At 42.8% G+C, this 23,653-nt stretch overlaps 1 protein-coding gene across 7 annotated transcripts in view; it reads right to left on the bottom strand.

Annotated features, from left to right (window-relative positions):
* Window positions 1-23,653, bottom strand: part of MARK3 (microtubule affinity regulating kinase 3) — a 106,184-nt gene that overhangs the window by 66,023 nt on the left and 16,508 nt on the right. For all 7 annotated transcript variants that reach the window (XM_005285843.5, XM_042858242.2, XM_005285844.5 and 4 more), the window contains 2 exons: window positions 16,173-16,364; window positions 7,627-7,680 (listed from right to left, as the gene is read on the bottom strand). In XM_005285843.5, coding sequence (XP_005285900.1) covers window positions 7,627-7,680; window positions 16,173-16,364 — 246 coding nt within the window. The remainder of the gene's footprint in view (window positions 1-7,626; window positions 7,681-16,172; window positions 16,365-23,653) is intronic.

Here is a 23,653-nt window from a genome sequence, read left to right as displayed (position 1 = left end):
ATGCCCCAGAGTGCTCACAGGCCCCCACAATAACCTGGAAAACAAGACACTGAGAATCAAACTACTTCTACTAAGCCTGAGCTTATTTACATAGCAGAATAAAATGGTGCTAGCATTAGGTATTTTAAAAGCTTCAGTGAAAAATGACTAAAAACCCATGTGATCCTTACTGTGAAAACAAGAGGTAACAAAAGCGGCAACAAAAAATTAAGATTACAATCACTAATTCAGCCAGCCTAAAAGCACACCCTTACAGTCTTGACACAAAGAAAAATAGTTCAGGAGGATGTGGGCTTTTGTGAACTTTCCTAAAGTCAGTTTAAGTTTTAAGTCTATATTTGGACACTGGAGGGTTGGCTAGTGATCAGAAAAGAGGGCTGGAGTTCTGGTTCTATCTGTAACCAGGAACTGATTCATTGTGAGAGACACTGTTAGTTATTTGTATTGTGGCAGTGCTTAGGAGCCCCGATTAGGGACCAGAACCACACTGTGCTAAGCACTATACAAACACTTCAATTCCATCACTGTCCCAAAGAACTCGCAATCCAAGTATAAGACAAGTGGTTACAACAAACAGGCAGGACGTTTCTAGACCCTGACACTTATCCTTTAGGTATGGACCTTAGATAAAACTGTCACAGAAAGGACACTGTTTAAATTAACTGTTTGTAAAATGCTTTGAAGTCCTTAAAGGAAAGGGTCTGTAAGTGCCAAATATCTACACACTGTTCTTCAGCCATCATATATTTGGATACTTAACTTAAAAAAATAAATTAATAAATGATTTGCACTATAGTATGGTAATTATTTTTCCTACTAAGACATTTGAAACACACAAAATGAAAACTGATTAATGTATTTTTCCAGAATGACTTAGCAATTTTATTTATGTCAAGTTCCTCATTAGGAAGGAATTTTCAGTACAGTACCTAGTTATAAATCATATAAATCGTTGCATTTATAATGTAACCAAGATACAGTGTATCTTGGTTAAAATAAAGTGAATTTCTGTACTACAGAAACTCTTTCAAAAAATTACATGTTATATTTTGGGGGGCAAGAGATGGCCTTTAGAAAAATTTGATTAATCTAAAAATACTAGCAGGGAAAATGCTACAAGAACAGGGAAGTACAGTATTCAAGTCAATTTAAAATATGCAGTGGCCTTATCAAAGTAATTAGGCTCTAGAAAATAAGTTGTCTTTACACAAATCAATCTCAAGTGTCCCTAGGGAAAAAAAAAATACATTTGGGATGAGAGATGGATATAGAGAGGAAACTAGTAGACTGGAAGGTGCCAGCATCACCATCACTGGCTCTGCCACCTAAAGATGACTCATATACAGCTGTAGTGTCAGTGCTTAGCTACTATGTCCCATTCTCATCACCACCAAATATTTTATCTGTTTCTAAGGTTCCTAGGCTGAGACAGCTTCCACCTTAGCAAACTGCACTGCACATCTTTGTTGTTGATTCAGAGCAGGCTATAAACTCTGCTACACAACCCTGATGCTGAAAGATTAACTTCAAACAATATGCAGCAAACTTTTGAAACATCTATCCCCCTTTAAACATGCAGCTGCATGCACGTGTGGATGACTAGGTACATGTCTAACTGGTTCTCTGTATGCACAAATTGTACTCATGTTGGGCATGTGTATTTTTCACAATTACACTTCTACCCCAAGTTTTTGAAAAGTGATTGCAAGAAATCTATGATCAAGCAAAGATGATAACTTAAGAGTAAATCATCATTCAATTACATCACTCTCTTAAAACATGGGATATTCACCAAAAACAACAGGTTAGCAGTTTCATCTCTTTAATGTTAATCTCATCTACATCCCAATATTTTGACACTATTCTGCCAGACTCTCCTTTAAGAAATAACAGGTCATTTGATCTTCAGATACTAAGGAAATGGGTGGCAATAATTTCCAAAAATCTAAATCTAATCCAAACTACTAAAACCAGCTACACAACTGAACGGTAAATATAAAAAAATAACCATAACAATGGTTTGAAATTGAGATGGAATAGGCTGAAAACTGGAAAAGGATCAATGAGTACATATTTCTAACCTTGGGTTTTGCTGGTGTGTTAAATCCTGAGACCTGCAAAGTGTTTGCTTTCTGCGTAGTGGCTACTAATTCATGGTAAGTCAAGGTACAAGCTCCAGATAGCAGAGATCTTTGAAATACACTAAGATATGGATATTGTTTCTCCTTAGCTGCTCCATGCCTCTCCCTTTTCTCTGGCCATCCCTTTACCACTCACAAAAGAGCTGCTCTGAATCTCCCTGATTACCTGTCACTATCTCTCTCTTTGTCTTTCCATCTCTCCCCCAATTCTTCCAAAGTGCTCTGAGGCCTTGGCTACACTTGCAGATGTACAGCGCTGTGAGTTAAACCTGACTTCGTGCAGCTGAGTAGGGAAAGCGCTGCAGTCTGTCCACACTGACAGCTGCCCAGCGCACTGTCTTGGCCACATTTGCGGCAATTGCAGCGCTATTGGGAGTGGTGCATTATGGGCAGGTATCCCACAGAGCACCTTTTCCCATTCTGGCGCCGTGGGTTGTGGGAAGGGGGCATGGGTGCGGGGGATTCTGGGTCCTGTCCCAATGCCCCGTGATGCATCGCTTCGCATCCCAGAAATCCCTTTGTTTCCGTCCACCTTTGGCACCATCTTTCAACAGTTTCTGTGCAGCGCGATCTGTCTGCGGGAAATGGAGTCCGAACTGCTGAGGCGGATGCTGATGAGTCTTGCCAGCACGTCACGTTCGGCTGTCGAACTATTCCTTAAGATCCAAAGTGAGAGTGAGGGTGAGGAGTACGACACGAAATTGCTTGTGGCATTCACGGACATGCTCAGCACCATGGAATGCCGCTTTTGGGCTCAGGAAACAAGCACCAAGTGGTGGGATCACATCGTCATGGAAGTCTGGGATGACGAGCAGTGGCTGTAGAACTTTCGGATGAGAAAAGCCACGTTCATGGGCCTGTGAGATGAGCTCGCCCCCACCCTGCGGCGCAAGGACACAAGATTGAGAGCTGCCCTGCCAGTGGAGAAGCGGGTGGCTATTGCAATCTGGAAGCTGGCAACTCCAGACAGCTACTGGTCGGTCGCAAACCAGTTTGGAGTGGGAAAGTCGACCGTTGGAATCGTGTTGATGCAAGTTTGCAAGGCCATTAATCGCATCCTACTCAGAAGAACCGTGACTCTGGGTAACGTGCAGGAAATAGTGGATGGCTTTGCACAAATGGGGTTCCCTAACTGTGGAGGGGCGATAGATGGAACACACATTCCTATTCTAGCACCACCCCACCTAGGATCCGAGTACGTTAATCGAAGGGGTATTTCTCTATGGTTCTCCAGGCGCTTGTGGATCACCGCAGGCGTTTCATTGACATTAACACAGGCTGGCCCGGAAAGGTGCATGACACGCCTCTTTTGGAACACTTGGCTGTTCAGGAAGATGCAGGCCGGGACTTTTTTCCCAGAGCCGAAGATCACGGTAGGGGAAGTTGAAATGCCCATTGTGATCCTTGGAGATCCCGCTTACCCGTTAATGCCGTGGCTCATGAAACCCTACACAGGGAGCCTTGACAGCAGCAAGGAACAGTTCAACTACAGGTTGAGCCGGTACCGAATGACTGTGGAGTGTGCCTTTGGCCGTTTAAAGGGCCGCTGGAGATCTCTGTATGGGAAGCTGGACTTGGCCAAAAACAGCATCCCTGCGGTTATAGCCGCGTGCTGTGCCCTCCATAATATTTGTGAAGGGAAGGGTGAAAGCTTCACTCAGGCATGGACCTCGAGGTTCAACACCTGGAGGCTGAATTTGCACAGCCAGAGGGCAGGGCTATTACAGGGGCCCAGCGCGGGGCTGCAAGGATTAGGGATGCTTTGAGGGAGCAATTTGAGGCTGAAAACCAGCAGTGATATCTGGTGCCCTGCACGGGAGCGAAGTGCAGTAGCTCCAATCTTTAGGAATCAGTGTCTGCTAAGCAGACAAGCAGACTTGCAGTGCCTGTTTATTTCCTGGGCTAAGGAGTCTTTTACTTTATGCAATAATAAAGAATGTTTTCAAAGCCAAAGAATTCATTTATTGAAAAGAAACAAGGGGGTGGAATGGGGAACGGTACAATCACAGATTCGCGTATGTCCTGTCTGGTATGCTGTGCAGTGAGTGCTGTACTTCAGGACAGCTATACTGCATGGTGATGGGAGTTGAGTGCAGAGGGTAAGGGTCGTGGTTTTCAGGGCTGGGTGGTGAAGATACTGGTGTTGGAGGCAGCGGATGGCGTGAAGAACACGGAAGTTGGGGAAAGTGGGTTGGAGGTGACAGTGGGGCACAACGGAAAGAGTTTTGGGACAAGGGCTGTAGGGCAGGGTGGCGTTTGCGTTACTGCTCCTCTTTCTGCATGGCTACCAGCTCCTGGATAGCATCTGCTTGGCACTCCAGGATGCTTATGAGCCTATCAGTGCTTTGCTGCCGGTGCACGGTGCTTTGCTACGTTTTCCTGGTGGATCCTGCTTTGCACTCTCCCTCCAGTTCTGTGCTTTCTCATTCTCTTTAATAGATTGCCACATCACTTCTTGCAACATGTCTTCTCTGCTTTTTCGCGGTCTCTTCTTGAGTCTTTGCAGTCTCTGAGCAGGCGATAAGAGGGACGGCTGAGGTCTCAAGGTTGATGCAGCTGTATAGGCAAAATGCAACATTTAACAGAGGCAGCATTCTTTATACCAGACAGAGTAATGATTCCCCCCGCACTTAAGGAGTAGAAAACACATAGGGTCCCGTCCAAAACAGAGCGCACACATCCCACGGGAGCCTCAAAATGGTGAGTAAGGGGGACTGATTGTTTCAGGGCTGCACTGTCCTCTGAGTTTCTGTGCCTTGGGGAGAGCCAACAGTCTCAGGGGGCACCTACACTGAACACTGTCCCAACATTTTCCACAGGAGTTCGTCCTGGACGATAGCTCACTGCTGAGGGTGATCTGGGAAGCAAGGGAGGGTCTTCTACTGCAATGCGGCTTCTGCCCTGGCCCATATGCAGCTTGCCTGTGTGCAGCAATGGTCCCCCTGCCCCTCGCGGTACAGTGGCGCGGACATGTTAGTCTGGCTGGGACAAGGACCACGGTGGCTCTTCCGATAAACCTGCGCAAGCGCATTGCACATGTTCTGGATGAGACATTAGAGGAGATTACCGAGGCCGATTATCACAATGTGATAAACCACATCAATGCACTATTCCGCATCTAGGCATGCATGCCTAACCCTCCTCTCCCAAAGAGCCCGCACCGAAACAATTCCTTCCCCCCCCGCCACAAAAAAAAACCCGCTTACCGGGAACCTGCTCTTCTGTTTGTCCTCCACCAAGTACCGGCCGCTGCGACTGGCTACCTTCCTCCTGGCTCGAGAAGAGCTCCTGGCTGCATGGCTCCAGGGATTCCGGGGTGTCTCCATCCGGCCCACCACCATCACTCCCGTTTTCCTCCTCCTCCCTTCCCCACACCGGCTCCGAAGTGTCCATGGTGGTGCTCGGATTGGAGGTGGGGTTAACCCCAAGTATCGCATCCAGCTCTTTGTAGAATCATCAGGTCGCGGGGGGAGCACCCGAGCGGCCGTTTGCGTCGCGAGCTTTGCAGTAGGCACTCCGCAACTCCTTCACTTTAATCCTGCACTGCAGGGCGTCCCGGTCATGGCCCTTTTCCACCATGTCCTTTGATACCTTCCCGAAGGTATCATAATTCCTACAGTTGGAGCGCAGCTGGAACTGTACAGCTTCCTCCCCCCAAACACTGATGAGGTCCAGCAACTCGCCATTGCTCCATGCTGGGGCTCGCTTGGCGCGTGGAGGCATGGTCACCTGGAAAGATTCGCTGATAGCACTCCATGCCACGCTGGGCTGAGCAAACAGGAAGGGGATTTTAAAAATTCCCGGGGAAGGTAAAGGGTCAGTCACATGGTTGGTTACCTGAGGCCATGGCAGTAGAGTTTGAACTGATGACCAGAGTGGCTAGAACAGGCATTGTGGGATACTGCTGAATAATTCTGGAGGCCATTCACAGTGCATTGGGCGGCCACACTGGCGCCGCAGCGCTGCAGCGGCAGCGCAATACTTGCTATTCCTCTCGGAGAGGTGGAGTACATGCAGCGCCGCAACCACGGAGATACAGCGCTGCAAATGCCTTGCCAGTGTGGACGGGGAGTGAGTTACAGCACTGGTGGAGCCTTTACAGCGCTGTAACTCGCAAGTGTAGCCAAGGCCTGAGTAACTAACAAATCATTTGACTTTCATGTGTAGATTTCCAACAATGCAGTAACCGCTCTTATTTAAAGTGACATACACTTTCATGACAATATTTAAAAACTTCAGTGTAAAACTCATAGCATTAAATACAAAATATGAATAAAGCCAATATACATATAATTACAAATTGCATCACAAATGTTTTAATGCATATTTATACATTTTTGCATTTTTCTCCACTTCCACTGAAGCTCCCAAAAAAGTGGACTGTGGTGGTTGTTTTTGTGATGTTGTGTTTTGTTTTTTACTTAAAATTGAATAAAACTATTTTACAGAGGCTAAAGAGCCATGAGATGATGACTTTCAGTCATAGTTTACCTGAGCCAATTTGAACAAAATAACTTACAAATGAAACACTCCATCTCTTAATTTGTTGAGCCATCTAGTCCCCAAAAACTTGTGTGTTTTCCCTATTTGCTTGTGTGCCATTAAGAGCACCTACGCATAAGGTCTTTTTACTATTTGTATAAATCTGAATAAGTATCTATGTTATCTAGTTATTTAGCTTGATTTCACATAAAACAAATTCCTGATATTATATCTTACCCAAATAGGGTAAATCCATACATTTTTATTAAAGTACATACAAAAAAGCCTTTGTCTATCAGTGTTTTAGTCAAGAAAGTGCCTAACAGGTGTGCCCCGTGTGTACAACTCTAGGTCGTATCTGTGTACTTAGTGACAAAAGTAGCGTTTATCACTTATTCTTGCTAGCATAGATGAGCCAATATGGTTTCTCTCCTCCAACTTCACTCATCAAAAGAATTATATTTCAATTTGTAGAATCTTTTTTGCTGGTGATTATGTATGAGGCATAGACACGGTTTGACTTTTAGCCCACAGACTGAAACTCTGTAGTTGTAAATTTAACAAAGTGACTATTGAAGTGACTGAGACAAAACAGATGCTCATGGATGCCATTTTTACTGAGTTGGACCACATGTGGAAGAAAAAAAAACACCCAAAGGAAGTCAGATGTACTCTTTTTCAGTTTACTTAAGAGTTCAGGCCATTTGAGTAACAAAATAAGACCAGCAAAAGACCTGTAATTGTCTGTTTGTAGCTTTGTATGCATTCTTTATTTGAAGAACGTGCTCATCTTGCATGACTGCAAAACTGTCCAAAACAGGCCTTTTACAAGGCAAGTTAGCATTAAGATGCAGTAGCTCAGTTGTGTATTTATATGAAATGTGAGGTAGATGTTGCTTCAGGGACCACAGCATGTGAATTCAGGAATCTGAGAAGGAAGAGGTAAAAGGAAACAAGCTGTAGTACAATTGAAAGATAAGAACAGTTAATCAAAGAAGCCTACCTTTTGAAGACTAGTTGGGTTCAATTGTGTTTTGTCAATTATTTTTATTGCAACCTAGAAGAAAAAAGTTTATGATCAATATTTCCAGTTTAGATCTGATTGGCTTGTAACATGGTTACAATTGTTTAGTTTTAGAAATGCAAGGCATGAAATCGGATCAAGAAGATTAAACAGATATAGTTTTATTAATAAAACATTCTGAATAAAAGTATTTGGAACAAATGACTCCTAAAGAAAATAGAAGTAGGCTTCAGTTCTGTTGGATGTATTGGACAAAAAACAGCACTTAATGGTATTACAGCAGAGTAAAGTTAAAATGGTAGGAAGTAAGATGTATTGCAATGCAACTTAAATTCTAAATACTGTATTGCAGGGAAGTAATTTTCCTCTAGATTATAATCTTATAAAATACCACCTATATACTGGCAAACTGTGAAAATGTTTTAAAAGCAAAAGTTTCATAGCAAATTACAGGTATTGCTATACAAACTTCACAGCAGTTAAATTGACCTTTGGCCATTCACTGAAGATGTATGTGCTCAGCGTTAGTATTCTATTAATGTTATTCCCTTCTTGGTAAGAAGAGAAATGGCATCTTATATACAACAAAAAAATGAATTACATTGCACAAATTTAAACATTCATTCTTTTATCAGGTTTCCATCTTCTCTGAAAACATTGCACAAACATTTTTGAACCAATTAATTCTTAAAAACTGAAACTGATCAAGCGAAAATTCAGTGCCAAGGCTGCCACACACTAGAAGACATGAAAGGATCTCCAAATCAAGAGTGTGCAGGGGAGTAAGGAAGGGGAGACACTCTGTTTCAACTGAGGTACAAAATAAGTTAGACAGCTTCTTATGACTAAAAGGAGCCCATTTATAGAAATTATCAGATCAGACCCAAAATCCATTTAGTCTTGTATCCTGTTCTCCAATGATGGCCAGTACTAGATGCTCCAGAGAAACGTGTACAAAACTCACAATAAGCAGACGTTTCATTGAGCTACCTACAATGATACCAGTCCCTTCAAGTTAAATTTAGGACCTTGTAAGATGTATGAATAGGGTCCTACCAAATTCAGGGCCATGAAAAATGTGTCACGGACCGTGAAATCTGGTCTTCCCCTGAGAAATCTGATCTTTCGTGTGCTTTTACCCTATATTATACAGATTTCACGGGGGAGACCAGAGTTTCTCAAATTGGGGGTCCTGACCCAAAAGGGAGTTGCAGGGGGGGTCACAAGGTTTTTTTAGGGGGTCGCAGTATTGCCACCCTTACTTCTGCGCTGCCTTCAGAGTTGGACAGCTGTGCGCCGGGCATCCAGCTCTGAAAGCAGTGCCCCACCAGCAGCAGTGTAGAAATAAGGGTTGCAATACCATGCCGTGCCATGCCACACTTACTTCTGTGATGCTGCCTTCAGAGCTAGGTGGCCAGAGAGTGGCGGCTGCTGACTGAGGGCCCAGCTCTGCAGGCAGCAGCGCAGAAATAAGGGTGGCAATACCATACTATGCCATCCTTACTGCACTACTGCAGGGAGCATCTCCGCCTTCAGAGCTGAGCTCCCAGCCAGCAGCTGCTGCTCTCTAGCTGCCCAGCTCTGAAGGCAGTGCCACTGCCAGCAGCTGTGCAGAAGTAAGAGTAATAGTACCACAAAACCCCCCACAGACACACAATTCCTTTTTGGGTCAGGACCACTACAATTGCAACACTCCACCCACAAGAGAAAGTCTATTTAAACCCGTAGGAGACCCCTCCATTGTGTCTTCAGCTGGCTAACGAAGGAGCCCCCCCAGGATACTTGAAGGAAACTGGAACAAAGGACAGTAACTACAGGGGGTGAGAGTGATTGCTGGACCCAGGCTAAAAGGAGATTAGCCTGTAAAAGGGAGCATTCTGGAACTGGTGAGGATCTTATCTGTATTTAGTTTGATTAGACACAGATTTGCACATTTTATTTTATTTTGCTTGGTGACTTACTTTGTTCTGTCTGTTACTACCTGGAACCACTTAAATCCTACTTTCTGTATTTAATAAAATCACTTTTTACTTATTAACTCAAAGTATGTATTAATACCTGGGGGAGCAAACAACTGTGCATATCTCTCTATCAGTGTTATAGAGGGCGAACAATTTATGTGTTTACCCTGTATAAGCTTTATGCAGGGTAAAACGGATTTATTTCGGTTTAGACCCCATTGGGAATTGGGCATCTGAGTGCTAAAGACAAGCACACTTCTGTGAGCTGTTTTCAGGTAAACCTGCAGCTGTGGGGCAAGTAATTCAGACTCTGGGTCTGTGTTGGAGCAGACGGGAGTGTCTGGCTCAGCAAGACAGGGTGCTGGAGTCCTGAGCTGGCAGGGAAAACAGGAATAGAAGTAGTCTTGGTACATTAGGTGGCAGCTCCCAAGGGGGTTTCTGTGATCCAATCCGTCACAGTATGGCTTACTGGTCTAATTCCCCAGATCACTCTCAAGACCTTATTTTAAACATAGGTAAAACATTTGCTACCCTCAAACTCTCGGGAAAAGCAGCCATTTCAGGAAGACACTGCATATTTCTGTTAGCGGGTCAGCCACTTTATACTTAGACTTCTTCAGAACTCTTGGATGTCTACCATCTGAACCTGGAGAGCTACTGATTTTTAAAATCATCAATTTGTTCCAACATCTCTTCTTCTGACACCTTAGTCTTGGATAGTTCCTCATCTTTATTGCCAGAAAAGAGCAGTTCCAAGGCCGGTATCTCGCCAATATCCTCTGCAGCAAAGATCAATGAGCAGAAATCATTTAGCTTCTCAGCAACGTTCTTATTTTCCTAATTGCTCCCCTTAACCCACTGACTTCTTTACAGACTTCCTGCTTCTGACAAAGAATCTCATTTATTTAAATACACTTAAGACTTCACCATTGTGAAAGAGATTCTGGATTCCAACAAGACACCCTTTTCTACTGTGCCAATTTATACACCTTTTACAGTTCTCAAGTGGAGATTACAGTCCAACAGCAGAAGTGCTCACCTTTATACTGGTACATGTTTAAATATCTGAGCTATCAAAGCACGAAATGCACAAATGCATGTTACCATGAATAAATTAAGCAACTGAAAGTAAACAGTGTAAATATGAGAGGGTAGACGTACAACTTGGGTGTATGTGGGTAAGGCTGGATCAAACTGATCTAAGTTCACAGCCATTAAAGTTTAACAGGAAGGCTGAATAAGGAAGAGAGGCGATAACAGTACTCCTTAAATTCAAGTATAAAGGGTATAGCTGCAGTCAATCCCTTGGAAGAGGGAGGAGTGTTTGGAGGCTGCAGACACATGTAGGCTGCAGTTGCTCCCTGGGAGGACAGAGCAGTGAGGAAGAGCCAGAAGATTAGGACAGGGCTCAGGGGAATGCAGCAAGGTATGGGTGGAACAGACCTCGACTGCTGATTAGAGGTCCCAGAGCAGGAACCCAGAGAAGAGGGTGGGCCCAGGTTCCACAACCAGTCAATGGGGAAGTAGCACCGGTCGGGCAGTGCATAGGAAAACTGCCTAAGCCTGTCTCGAGAAGAGACTTCCTTCCCCCTCCAGCGCCCAATTGGAAGGGGAACCATGACAGTGACCTAGCCAGAGGGGTGAGTCCTGAAGAGGCCGCAGCAGCTCCTGGAGCAAAAGAGGGGCTGCAGACAAAGAGAGGAGGAGGGAAGGCTTGCAACTGTGGGGAGAGGTGTCAACCTGGTGAGCTATTTCCCAGAAAGACCAGGAGGGGGCGCTATACCTGCAGTGGGTAGAGCACCCTATCACAGCCCTCCAAGCCCAAATCTATTCTAGCTATCTATTGTAAAATAAAACTATTTACAAAATTTACAGGTAAGTGCTGAAGGATGCAGCAAATGCTGTGGACACTGAAGGGTTCCCCCCTCAGACCATAGGAAGTTGAAAGGAACTGGAGAGGTGCTCGGTCCACACCGCCCCTTATATCCTAAGTTCAGAGCATGAGGCTGAGGGTCCAAAGGACACTGCTAGCAATAACCTTCCTGTCTCAGGTACACAGAGCGCATGAGTGCCCATAGTGAAATACACAGAGACCAGCACTTAAAGAACCATTTTCACTATCAAAGAGGCCATTATATACAGACATAGGCCTGAACTATGAAGTTCAGAACCAGATCAGCATTTCAATATTTCCACAGTTCATGAGTGTTCAGATTCAAGTTTGTTCTGAGCCTCTCTCTAGATGTAAAACAGTGGTAAGCCGTCACCAGTAGACTACAAAAAAGAATTTTAACTTTGGGGGGATTGGGTAGTACATTCTACTAGATTATGCTGTGAAAAACCGAAGTTCAGTTTCACTACCATTTTCTGGGGCTAAAGTCCATTATGAAATCTTGAAAAACATCCCTTTAAAAAAAACAAACCTCCAAATACACAGAGTAGTAAGTCTCTCTCCTTTGATTCATTACCCTGCATGTGATCAAGACATAGATTTGTCTTCACACTACATCAGTCAAATTACTCTTGCCTAGATAAAAAGCCTATTTACACCTTGAGACCTCTTTTGAATACAGACAGGAGGCACAGTGATCCATGGCTTCGCCACCTGTAGACTGGATTAATTTAACATGTTGTACATGGGGCTGGCACCTCAAGACCACCTGGAAATGGCACAAAATGCAGTTGTCTGATTAAGTGGTGGGTCCTGCAGGAAGCATATTAAATTTGTTCTCTGATATGACCTAGCTTCCAATTAGTTTCTGGGTAGCATTTAAAGATATTTGATTCCACCTATAAAGGCTCAACGGATTTAGGTCCTGTAAACTGAATCCACCTCTCACCTCCATACACATGGCACTACTGCCACCAAAGACAGCTCTCTGATACCAGTAAGCTGGCAGGATTTGATTTGCCAGTCATCGGTAAATATCCATTTCACCAGCCAGACACAGCAACACAAAAAATCCAACAGTAAGAGTCAGCAAGTGCAGCCTCTCATACACTTAGTGTCTGCAGGAATCCAGTGTCACCATCCCAGCAGCTATGTACAGCGCCCTCTGTAGCCCCGCTGTCACAGCCTCTCGCTCACTCATGAACAGGAGTACAGGGCCCATCCCTGGGCAGGAGCCATTCAGCAGCGGGGTGGCCGCCCTTGCAGCTAGAGGCTCATCTTCCTCCTTGTGACCCTGATTGGGGGTCTCTGCTCTGCTGGGCCAGGACTGCAACCTCCCACACACCTTGCACCCAGGGGGTGTCTCAGGTCCTTTGGCTGAGCTGAAAGGCCTTTGCAACCCTGCTGTCATCACCATCACCCTAATCCTACGCCCCCTTAATTTCCCACATCTGTGAAAATTAAAAGTTAAAAATAAACAAAGATAAAAATCAATATTAATGATCAAAATTACAGAAAAAGATAAAAACCAAATTCTGCCATACCTAGATACAGTTGACATCCTGGGGAAGAGAGAAAACCCTCTTCTTACCTGTTGTACTAAGTATGGTTGACAAAACATCGGCCAGCCCTGCAGAATGGAGACTCTTGATACCCATGATACAAAGCCTACTTGCAAGAATTTCAGACATTGTGGTCAGTGTTGAAGGAGTGTTGTAGATCCTATACCATTACTTTTGAATATCTGCCATGCTCTCTCATACATCAGAAAGGAACCAGTTTCTAATTTGAAACTTCTGAACCTGGCCTATTTCTTTGCAATTAGGAGAGAACTAAGTAGAAGCCTGGGCTCTATTCCACTTCACAGCAGATGACAGATACCTTTATCATTCTGATTCTTTCCTTGGTAGGATGTTGATCAAGATGGAATGAATTTGCACTCTGGGAACTGCTAGGTGCTTTTGAAAATGTTAACGCTATACCATTTAAATGACAAGTGCCTATGTCACTTCTAAAAATGGGACTTGGGAGCTGACATCATCTAAGTCCCTTAGATGCTTTTGAAAATATGTTTACCCTCAGTTTTATTTTGAGCTCTTCAGAATATGGTTTATTATGGTCTGTTGTACTTGAACAGTTGGAAAAAATCTAGAAATAGTTGAAAAGTCTCTATAGCATTTTAGTAACTAACTTCAGCATGTACTTTTTTCATGAATGAGTAGTTTTTTCCCCTTTAGTTCTTGAGTTATTATGAGGTAGTTGGGGGCTTTTTAAAATACAGAACTCAAGTGTACAGAGGTATTTTCACTGTGGCAATAAACGTTAAAACTCTATGGAAGAGGTATGACTCAAAGGTAAATTAGCTTTTAAAGTAACATTTTTACCCCTCATACTAGGAATTAGGATTTCTCTCAGTGCATATCTCACTGACAGCAAGAGGGCACAGCACAACCAGCAGCACATAATGCTGATTATTCTTAAAGTTCAGAAACATCACTGACCAAAATAGCTGGTACATGACCACAAAAATAGCTGCAATATCTCTCAAAAATACCTCTGAGCAATACCTTTGGGGATGATATTCAGAAACGGCATCTATGATTATACGTGTAGTAGAATGATGAATTCTCATATTTATATGTTCTTTCCTCCAAAAATAGTTCAAAGTACTTTATACGCTAGTCTTACAAGAACATACCTCTTAAGTGTCCCTCATTTTGAGAGATGTCATTTATTTTAGTCCCCAAATTATGTGAATTCCACACAAATATGATGGTCCCTCACTTTTACAGTTGCAAGTTATTTTCTTCAGAAATGTAACATCACAAAACTGAGGTTAAACAAAGATTTACACCAAAGGGAAAAAGGCATCCTTCATTTTGGGTCTTTGTCACATGCTACAGCCCACCTTTGGGGTCCATGGTATTAACATTGTCTAAACCATTTTAAAAGCAAATTGCAATACTACACAATAGCTTAGCACACAAAATAATGTTTATTATTAATGCAAAGTGAAATTAATTAGTCAGAATGTAATTACCCAAATTGGAAGCTAGTCGGGACACCAGCATTATTCTGAAGATCGGTGGTGGGTGTGGGTGGGTGGGTCACCCATTCTAGAGATGACACCTCCATTGCCTCCAGCACCACTGGTTCTGTATTGACTCAGATGTGAAAATGCCACCTATTAAATCCCCAATAGTACTGCATTCAGCAACTTGGTTTTCCTTGTAGATCTTGGCCAATAGGGTCACTTTAACCTCACAATGCCCAAGTTCATGCCAAACCCAACAATTTAAGTCAACAAGAAGTGCCGAAAAGGAAAAGTCTTTATCCTGCAGTAGACTGAAACTAGCTATTGATAACAAAGGTACAGCAACAAGGAACACCTTCTGTAGCAAATAAACTATTTACTAGTAGGAATATAATTTATTTCCACAGAAAGGAACTGTCAGATGTAAATTATTACTTATTAACTGTATTGCAGTAGCACCTAGGAACCTAGTTATGGGTCAGGGCCCAATTGTGCAAGACACTGTGCAAACACACACAAAGACTCCCTGCTTCAAAGAGCTTATAAGTGCTATATATTCTGCCTTTGTTTGCATATGCAAAGGAATTCTACTAGCAAATTTCAATACTATTCATTTACTTAACAGGTACTTCAGAACACACATTAAACTTTTAAAAAAGAACAGGAGTACTTGTGGCACCTTAGAGACTAACAAATTTATTTGAGCATAAGCTTTCGGGGGCTTTTAGTTTGTAAAGCGGTGGTAATCCCAAATCTCCTCTACTGCTGTGAGATTTAGGTGTCCTATAGAAAACACCTGGAACGCCAGCACTAGCACTTTCTTCGGAAGATCCTCTACATAAGGTGGGAGGATCACCACACTAATGTCAAGTGTCCTCACAGAGGCCAACATCTTCAGTGTTGAGGTCCTGATTATCCAGCACCAGCTGAGGTGGCGCGGGCACTGTGTGTGCATGACTGACACACTTACCAAAACAATTGCTCTATGCCCAACTCACCAAAGAAGAAAGGAAACGGGGAGGCCAAAAGAAACACTTAAGACACCCTCAAGATAAACATCAAGAGATGTGGCTTTGACACCAGACACTGGGAGACAGCAGCCCAGGATAGGGATAACCGGCGAAGACTTGTCAGAGAAGGAATGTCCACTTTTGAGGAAAATCGCCTTGCCCTGGTCACAGAAAAATGCCCGGGAGGGGAGGGGGGGAGGAGAACAGACGACTGTCACCCAGCAATCATGGCCCAACCCTGTCTTTCAACACCACCCGCAACGCCTGCCAACCAGACTGTGGCAACAATCGGACTCCACAGTCACCATAAAAAATAAAACTTGTGAAAGAATCATTCTCAACCTTGAAGAATTGCCAAAGACAACAACTTGCTAACAAACATTTCTTAAAGATCCAGTATAAAACAAGCTCTTTTTAATAAACAGCATTTTGTATACATCACTAAAAGCCAAGAATTTAGTTTTCTATATTTTTTGTTTTTAACATTTCACTTTCCAGCAAATGCATAGCCATTTCTCTCTAACAAAAAATGCCATGCTGTTCTTGGTCTCCGCATAACGCTATTTAAAGAGCGCTTTCAGAACTACCGCAATTGAGCATGCTTTACACAGTTAACAAAAGCGTTTTACCTCTCTGCCAGTAAGGATGTGTCTAGCCAACTTTACTTTTGCAAAATTCCCCTTTCCAATCGTTTTAAGAAGTCTGTAATTTCCAATATGAGGTTGCTCATCTGCACAGGAAGCTATAGAATTTCTACAGCGAGCTCCAGAGCGCCCAGTTCGAGAGGAAACTTCTTGACGTCCTTCTCCATGAGAGGTGTGCTATGATAAAGATATAATACATGTGTAAGATAAAAAGTGTTAAATAAAACAAGGGTATCATTTACAAAAAACAAGTACTGAAGTGTTACATATAACTGAGTAATTAACTTGAACTGGAGAAATTTCTGTTTTACAGCAATCTAGAATTATACATTTTGCGTGTCACTAGTATAGCTGATCCACACACACACTCTCTTTCCTTATGGGCCTATATGACTGCTTTCACAATTTAACAACTCTCTTCTTGTTCTTTTCTTTTCTAATAAATCTTTAGTTTTAGATACTAAAGGACTGGCTGGCAGCAGGGTATTTTGGGTAAAATCCAAACTAATATTGACCTGGTAATGTGGCTGGCCCTTTAGTGTTCAGAAGAACCTTTTGTATAGCGAGCAGAGTTATAAATAACTTCTCACTTTACTGGACCTAGGTGCTGATCAGGAGCTAGAGAACTGGAATGCAGTAAAGGGGGTTGTGTGATTTCTTTTTTCAGCTTCTTGATAACCAGTGTGGGGGACCAAGAGCACAATTTGCGATTGGTCGGTGAATCTAACAGCGTTCATCTCCAGTCTGGGAGAATCTGCTCTCTTTTTTGCAGCCTGCCCTGACCTTGCATTTTCAGTGGGGACTACCCTAGGTACCCTGGGTCACATAAGGAAGGATGGGGTTGCTCTGAAGAAACTGTTCCATAGGCTGAGTTTGCTGCCTCCTCAAAGTGTTTTTTAAAATGCTCCCAAACAAGATCTAGTTGAAAAAAAAAATGGAAAACTATTCCTGTTGCATTTTTTTTAAACCTTTTTGTTCTTTTTTTTTTAAACTTTCTGATTATCTGTATCCTGAACTCACTAGTACAGTACTGTAGCACTTTCTCATGGCAAGGAACCAACAATATATATCATTTGTTAACTGTTAGCTGAATGTGAAACCTTCAAGCTATTTTCTGCTAAAAAAACGTTGCTATAACAGAAATGCTGCAATGCCAACAAATACATTTTTGTATAGCCACAAACTTTAGAACGAGAACTTCAATTATCCTGGAAAATAGCCACTAATAATCTGGGTTTAATTGTCAAATCCTATCATGCTGGTATTTGTTTCAAGGCCTTTGGACCAATTGCTCATTCTGAAGTAGTACTAGTGTTAGCATGTATCTAATAAGTCTATATGGGAAAGGAGGATTCAATGCATTTGAGTAATCAGTCGGTTCAATTTAGTGCCATGGGAACTGACTGCCATCCTCTTGCACAGTTGCCAACTTTAGAGGAGTGCCCTGAATTACATCTCTCAGACAAGACTGAAACCAGTGAGCTTTTGCTGGGAGGGTCTACCACAACAGGGTAGGGTAGAAGCGAATCTGGGTTTTGGTCCCAATTCTCTCCTCCTTCCCACCATGTGGTCTCACTTGGGGTACGTCTTCACTTACCGGAGGGTCCGGCGGCAGGCAATCGATGTTCTGGGATCGATTTATCGCGTCTGGTTAAGACGCGATAAATCGATCCCGGAAGTGCTCGCCGTCGACGCCGGTACTCCAGCTCGCCGAGAGGAGTATGCGGCATCGATGAGGGAGCCTTCCTGCCGCGTCTGGATCCGCGTTAAGTTCGGACTAAGGTACTTCGAATTCAGCTACGTTATTAACGTAGCTGAATTTGCGTACCTTAGTCCGAAGTGGGGGCTTAGTGGGGAGCAGGCCTTGGATTCATAAAATAATATGGGACCCCTTGATATACCAAATTAATTCAGACAACACAAGTCCATAAGAGGTATTTTGTGAGGAGGTGAAACCTCTTTCCATGCTTATCTTCCCACATCTCTTTTCCATTTATGATTTAAAGGAAACTCTATAAAACAAAGTCTTATTATGGCTTCCTTGTTTTTGTTCTTCCTTCATTCCTTTTCCTGAGGATGGATTTATTTTAATCACTGAGTTCAATAATTATTTAAATCAGCAAGCAGGAAACCTTGACATAAATAATCAATTTTAATATTATTTTGCATTTGTACTTTTTTTAGTTATTTTCCTAAAGCCAGGTCACAATACATACATGTTGATTTGTAACTAAATATAGTCTTTACACTAAATTCAGTACTACTTTTGGCTAACTAAGAGGGTATAGTATATCTATATACATTTAAGCAATTATATAGTTTAACATACATTCAGTCTTAATTTTTAAATTGTTAGAAAATGTAAATGGTGTGTGTATATACACACACACGACAAATGTGTAATATATATATATATATATTATATATATATATATTTTACACATGATGTGTTGAGCAGCATTTGAATGGAAATTCGAATGCAATTAAACATGCACAAAAACAGCATTTCAGAATTATCACTTGAATAAAACTACCTTTAATATGTTGAATGCATAAGAAAAAAAAGTTTATCAAAACATGTCTCTCATTAAAATTGATTTATTAAACAAAATGAACTATTATCTGTAGTTAATTGAACTGTTTCTGGTCACCATGTTCTTCAGGATTTTAGAACTAATAGATTTCATATTTTTATGCCTCGTTTTGATTTATGGATTCAAAGAAGAAAACAAAGCTTTCTCAACTTTGATGGACTAGTCCTTGAACTGAACTAGTAGAATAAACTGAGAAGAACAAAATATTCTCTTTGCACCTACAAAAGCAGGGCTACTGCTATCAAAAGCTGGTTTAGCACTTGAACAAACTCTGGATCCAGGTGCTTAACCACTAACTTCTACCAGTTCAGGGGTCCGACTGCGTTTAAAATTTTGGCAGCAAATATATATTGCTTGGATTTTTTTTTTACATTTAATTTTAATGATTGATTGTAGATAATTTAGGCTTTAACATAGGTTGCCATATTTCAGATTTAATATTAAGTGTAATTTTTAAATAAAAATGTATTTAAATTAAAAAACCCTTTAAAAAAATCAATTTGTATCCACCCTGTTTTTCCTACTCTCCATTTACCCAATATTTTTATGTATCCTCTATACTGTCCATCCCAACCCACAGGACGTAAACCATACACACCTTTCACACTCTGGTATCTAAACACTGTCCCCAACCACAAGTTCTTGCTGCCTAGCTTGTGTCCCTCTGCTGTCATTTCCCTGTTGGCGCTGCCCATCTCAACCTCCAATGTGGCTCCCAGCCAGTCACCTCTTCCTTCAATTCCTCACTCTGCTTGCAGCTTCTACTACTCTTCTAGCTGGGGGCAGCCTAAAACCCAGTGCCCCAGCAATCCTCACTGAACTGGAAGAATCACTCCAGCAGAATTCTATTTTGCTCCAAGCTCAGCTACATGCACGAGATCACAAATGGACTGCAGGAGTGACAGGGCTGCAAATGCACAAGTGTCAGTTGCAACACATAATGCTTAGCTCCTTTCATAGATTTTAAGGACAGAAGGAATCACTGTGATCATTTAGTCTGATCTACATAACACAAGCCATAACCCTACTCTGAATTAACTCATACTTCAAGTCCAAAACCAGTGGTTGAACTAGAGTATATCTTTTAGAAAAACATTCAATCTTGATTTAAAAATCTCCAGTGATGGACAATCCATTACAACCCATGGTAAGTTGTTCCAATAGTTAATTACATCTAGTGTTAAAAACCTGTGCTTTATTTCTCATCTTAATTTGTCTAGCCTCAACTTCCAACTACTGGATCTTTTTATACCCTCTCCAATTTATCAACATCTTTCTTCATTGTGACCACCAGAACTGGACACAATATTCCACCAGTGCCAAATATAGAGGTAATAGAACTTCCATACGACTACTCAATAACCCTTTTTTTACATGCAAGAATTGCATTAGCCCTTTTGGCCATTGCATCACACTGGGCGCAGCTTATGTTCTGCTGATTAGCCACAAAGACGCCCCACATCTTTTTTTAGAGTCCCTGTTTCTGGAGAATAGTGTTGCCCATCCTGTAAATAAAGAACAAAAAATGCAGGACGAGGTGAATGATCTTACATTTGGCCGTATTGAAACGCATATTGTTAGCCTGAGCCCAGTTTACCAAGCAATCTAGATTGATCTGTATCAGTGATTTCCTCTTCATTATTTATCACTCTCCCAATCTTTACAATATCTACAAGCTTTATTGGTAATGATTTTACATCTTCTTTCAGCTCATTGATAAAAACATTAAATAATGTAGGGCCAAAGAACTGATACTTGTGGGGTGCCATTATAAATACATGTGCTCAATAATGATTCCCTCTTTAAAATTAAAAACTTGTTTAATGACAGGTCTCAAAATGTAATCTATTTAATGTATGCAATGTTGATTTTGAATCCTTCCAGTTTCTTAATCTTGTCATGAATTTCCAAGTCAAATGCCTTATACAGACATCTAACTATATCACATTAACCAACCTGTAATCTCTTCTAAGTTCTATTTTTCATAACCCTCTGCTGACAGGCACTACATGTTACTGTCCTTCAATTCTTCAGTAATTGAGTCCTATCTGAGATAGTCCATCGTTTTGCTTGGGCCCAATTCAGGCCTATAATTACCCGGGTTGTTCCAGAGGACAGAAAGAAAGCCAGTGTTCCAAGACTTACTGAAAACCAACAGTAATGGTCCAGTAAACTCAGCAGCCAATATTTTCAAAACTCTTGGATGCAAGTTGCCTACAGCTGCTGATTTTAAAAGGTCTAACTTTAGTGGCTGCTATATAATTAAGAAAATTATATAATTAAGAAAAATCAGGGGAGGGATAGCTCAGTGGTTTGAGCATTGGCCTGCTAAACCCAGGGTTGTGAGTTCAATCCTTGAGGGGGCCATTTAGAGATCTGGGGCAAAATCAGTACTTGGTCCTGCTAGTGAAGGCAGGGGGCTGGTCTCGATGACCTTTCAAGGTCCCTTCCAGTTCTAGGAGATAGGATATCTCCATTAAATTTTAATAATAATTTTTTTTAATTTTAAGAAGGATGTTATTGTTGGCATAGAAAAGTGTTTTAACATCATATGACATGAATACATCATCTGGCTTTTTCTCAAATACAGAACAGAAATACAATTTTCTGCAATTCCTAGCTTATATTCACTGCTTTCACTCTCCCCATTTAGCTATATCTATCTATCTATCGATCGATGTATCAATTTCCACTTTTTTATACCTGCTTTCACTTCCCCTCTAATACAAGCTGTTTTTTTAACCTGTGTATCCTCTCTCAATGGTGCTTTTTGGACATTCAGTAAAATGTTCTTATACAGTTCCCAATTACCATTCTCTCCACTCAACTGATTTGGCTCAACTGCTTTCAGCTTTGTGAAACTGACCCATTTGCAGCACCAAATATATCGACATTACTGGTTTGGAATTACTTTGTTTGCACATAAAAAATGCAACCAAATCAATCACAGAACTAAAATTAGGGGTTGCTTAAGTGCAAGTGATCAATTCGTCTCTCTCGCGGTCAAGATCAGGCCTAATATTGAATTCCCCTGGGTTGGATGCAACACTGAGTTAGGAAACTTACTCCTGAGGGAATTCTGCACCAAAAAGATTAAAAATTCTGCACACAATATTTTAAAATTCTACAATTTTTAGTGGTCAATAAATAAATATGGAGGCTCCAGCATAGCAGCAGGGAGCACAGGCCACTGGCTGCACAGAAGTGGGAGATCACTCTGCAGCTTCCCTGCTCCCAGGGCACTGACTCAGCGGTTAGGCTGCACCCAATCTGGATACAGTGCAAGGGCCAGGCCTGCTCCATAAACACCCCAGGGCCCTGCCCCTCTGCGGCAGGCAGGCTCAGCCCAGCAAAATCTAAGTGTGGAGGGGCTTAGTGTCGGGGGAACAAGGGTGGGTTGAGAGGGTTCTGTGTGGGGCAATCCGAGTGCAGGTGGCTCAGTGGGGGTCCGGATGCAGGGGGGATCAGGATGCACAAGGGCTCATTGGGGGGTTCCAGGTGAAGGGGCTATGGGACTCTGCAGACGGTCCAGGTTAAGGTGGATATAGCTCAGAGGAAGGGTCTGGGGGGGATGGGGCTCAGCAGGGGGCTCTGGATGTGGGGGCTCAGTGGTGTTAGGGGAGTGGGGCTTGATCGAGTGGGGGTCTGGGTGCAGCTGGTTGGGACTCAGTGGGTTGGGGTCTGGGTGGTCCAGGTGCGGGAGGGGGCGGAGCTCATCAGGGTGGGGATTTGAGTGCAGGGGGCTCAGTGGGGGATGGTCTGGGTGCAGGGGTCCAGATGCAGAGGGGGTAAGGCTCAATGGGAGGAAGTGGTATTGGGGGTCCTCCGAGTGCAGGGGGTGAGGATCAGTGGGGCAAAGGTTCAGATGCAGCGGACTTGGTGGAAGGATTCTGGGTGCAGGGGGTGAGGCTCGGTGGAGGGAGTCTATGCACGGGGGTTGGGCAGATGGGGAAGCAGCTCCCCATACAGTGACCACTCCCTACCGTGGCTGAAGAGCAATGGGGGCAGGAAGTGGGGAGGGTACGGTGCTTCCTGCAGCTGGAGGAGGTTTCTGGAGGTGGGTCTGACCCAGACCCAGCCACTCCTTGCAGGGGAAGAGCAAGTCCCATCCTCTCCTGCCTCTAGCCCAGTCAGAACTAGCAGCTGAGCCCGGTGCAGGGTAGGAGCCACTGGCTGGAGAGTCCCCGCCCCCACCTAACCCCTCAGTGATTGACCTCTCTGCCAGCTGCTCTGGGCACCTGAAATGACGTGCCCATGCTGCTGGGGAGGGGCAGGTGATCACTCTTGCGGCTTCCCTGTGAGAAAGTCATTTTTCTGCCGGGAAGAAAAGAAATCTGCAGGGGACATGAATTCTGCGCAGACATAATGGCGAAGAATTCCCCCAGAAGTAGAAAATGACATCTATAATTTTTTTTATAAATTCCAGCATGAGATCTACTTCTGCTTGTGAAACTGATGGTAGAGCAGAGGGCCTGACACTGTACAGGTATAATGCAAAAGGCAGGGATATCAATTATCAAAGAATTCTGTTCCTGTGCACCCTTTCAGAGCTGTAAAATGCTAAACAATTAAATAAGTCCCCCTCTCATATGAAAGGGTAATTATTCCTTTATTCCATCTTCCTGAAGTATCTGATTTACACTAGCTTTCATTTTCTCAGCTAGGGCAATTTTCCACACAGTAACTTGGATGAACTTGCTAAATTAAGATGCAATTTTTTGTTAAAAGCGGGATGATGCAGCGGCATATTAAGAGTAGATGAAGGCTCATTAATTGTGATGGCGACAAAAGCCACCTGTTAAGTTATAATTCTTACTACTTCGATCGAATCACCTTTTAAAAAAATGTCAACGTTTATGGCTACTAAATCCT

The sequence above is a fragment of the Chrysemys picta genome, chromosome 4 (assembly GCF_011386835.1).
Source record: "Chrysemys picta bellii isolate R12L10 chromosome 4, ASM1138683v2, whole genome shotgun sequence".
NCBI lineage: Eukaryota > Metazoa > Chordata > Testudines > Emydidae > Chrysemys > Chrysemys picta.
This window is presented reverse-complemented; position numbering and strand designations above follow the sequence as displayed.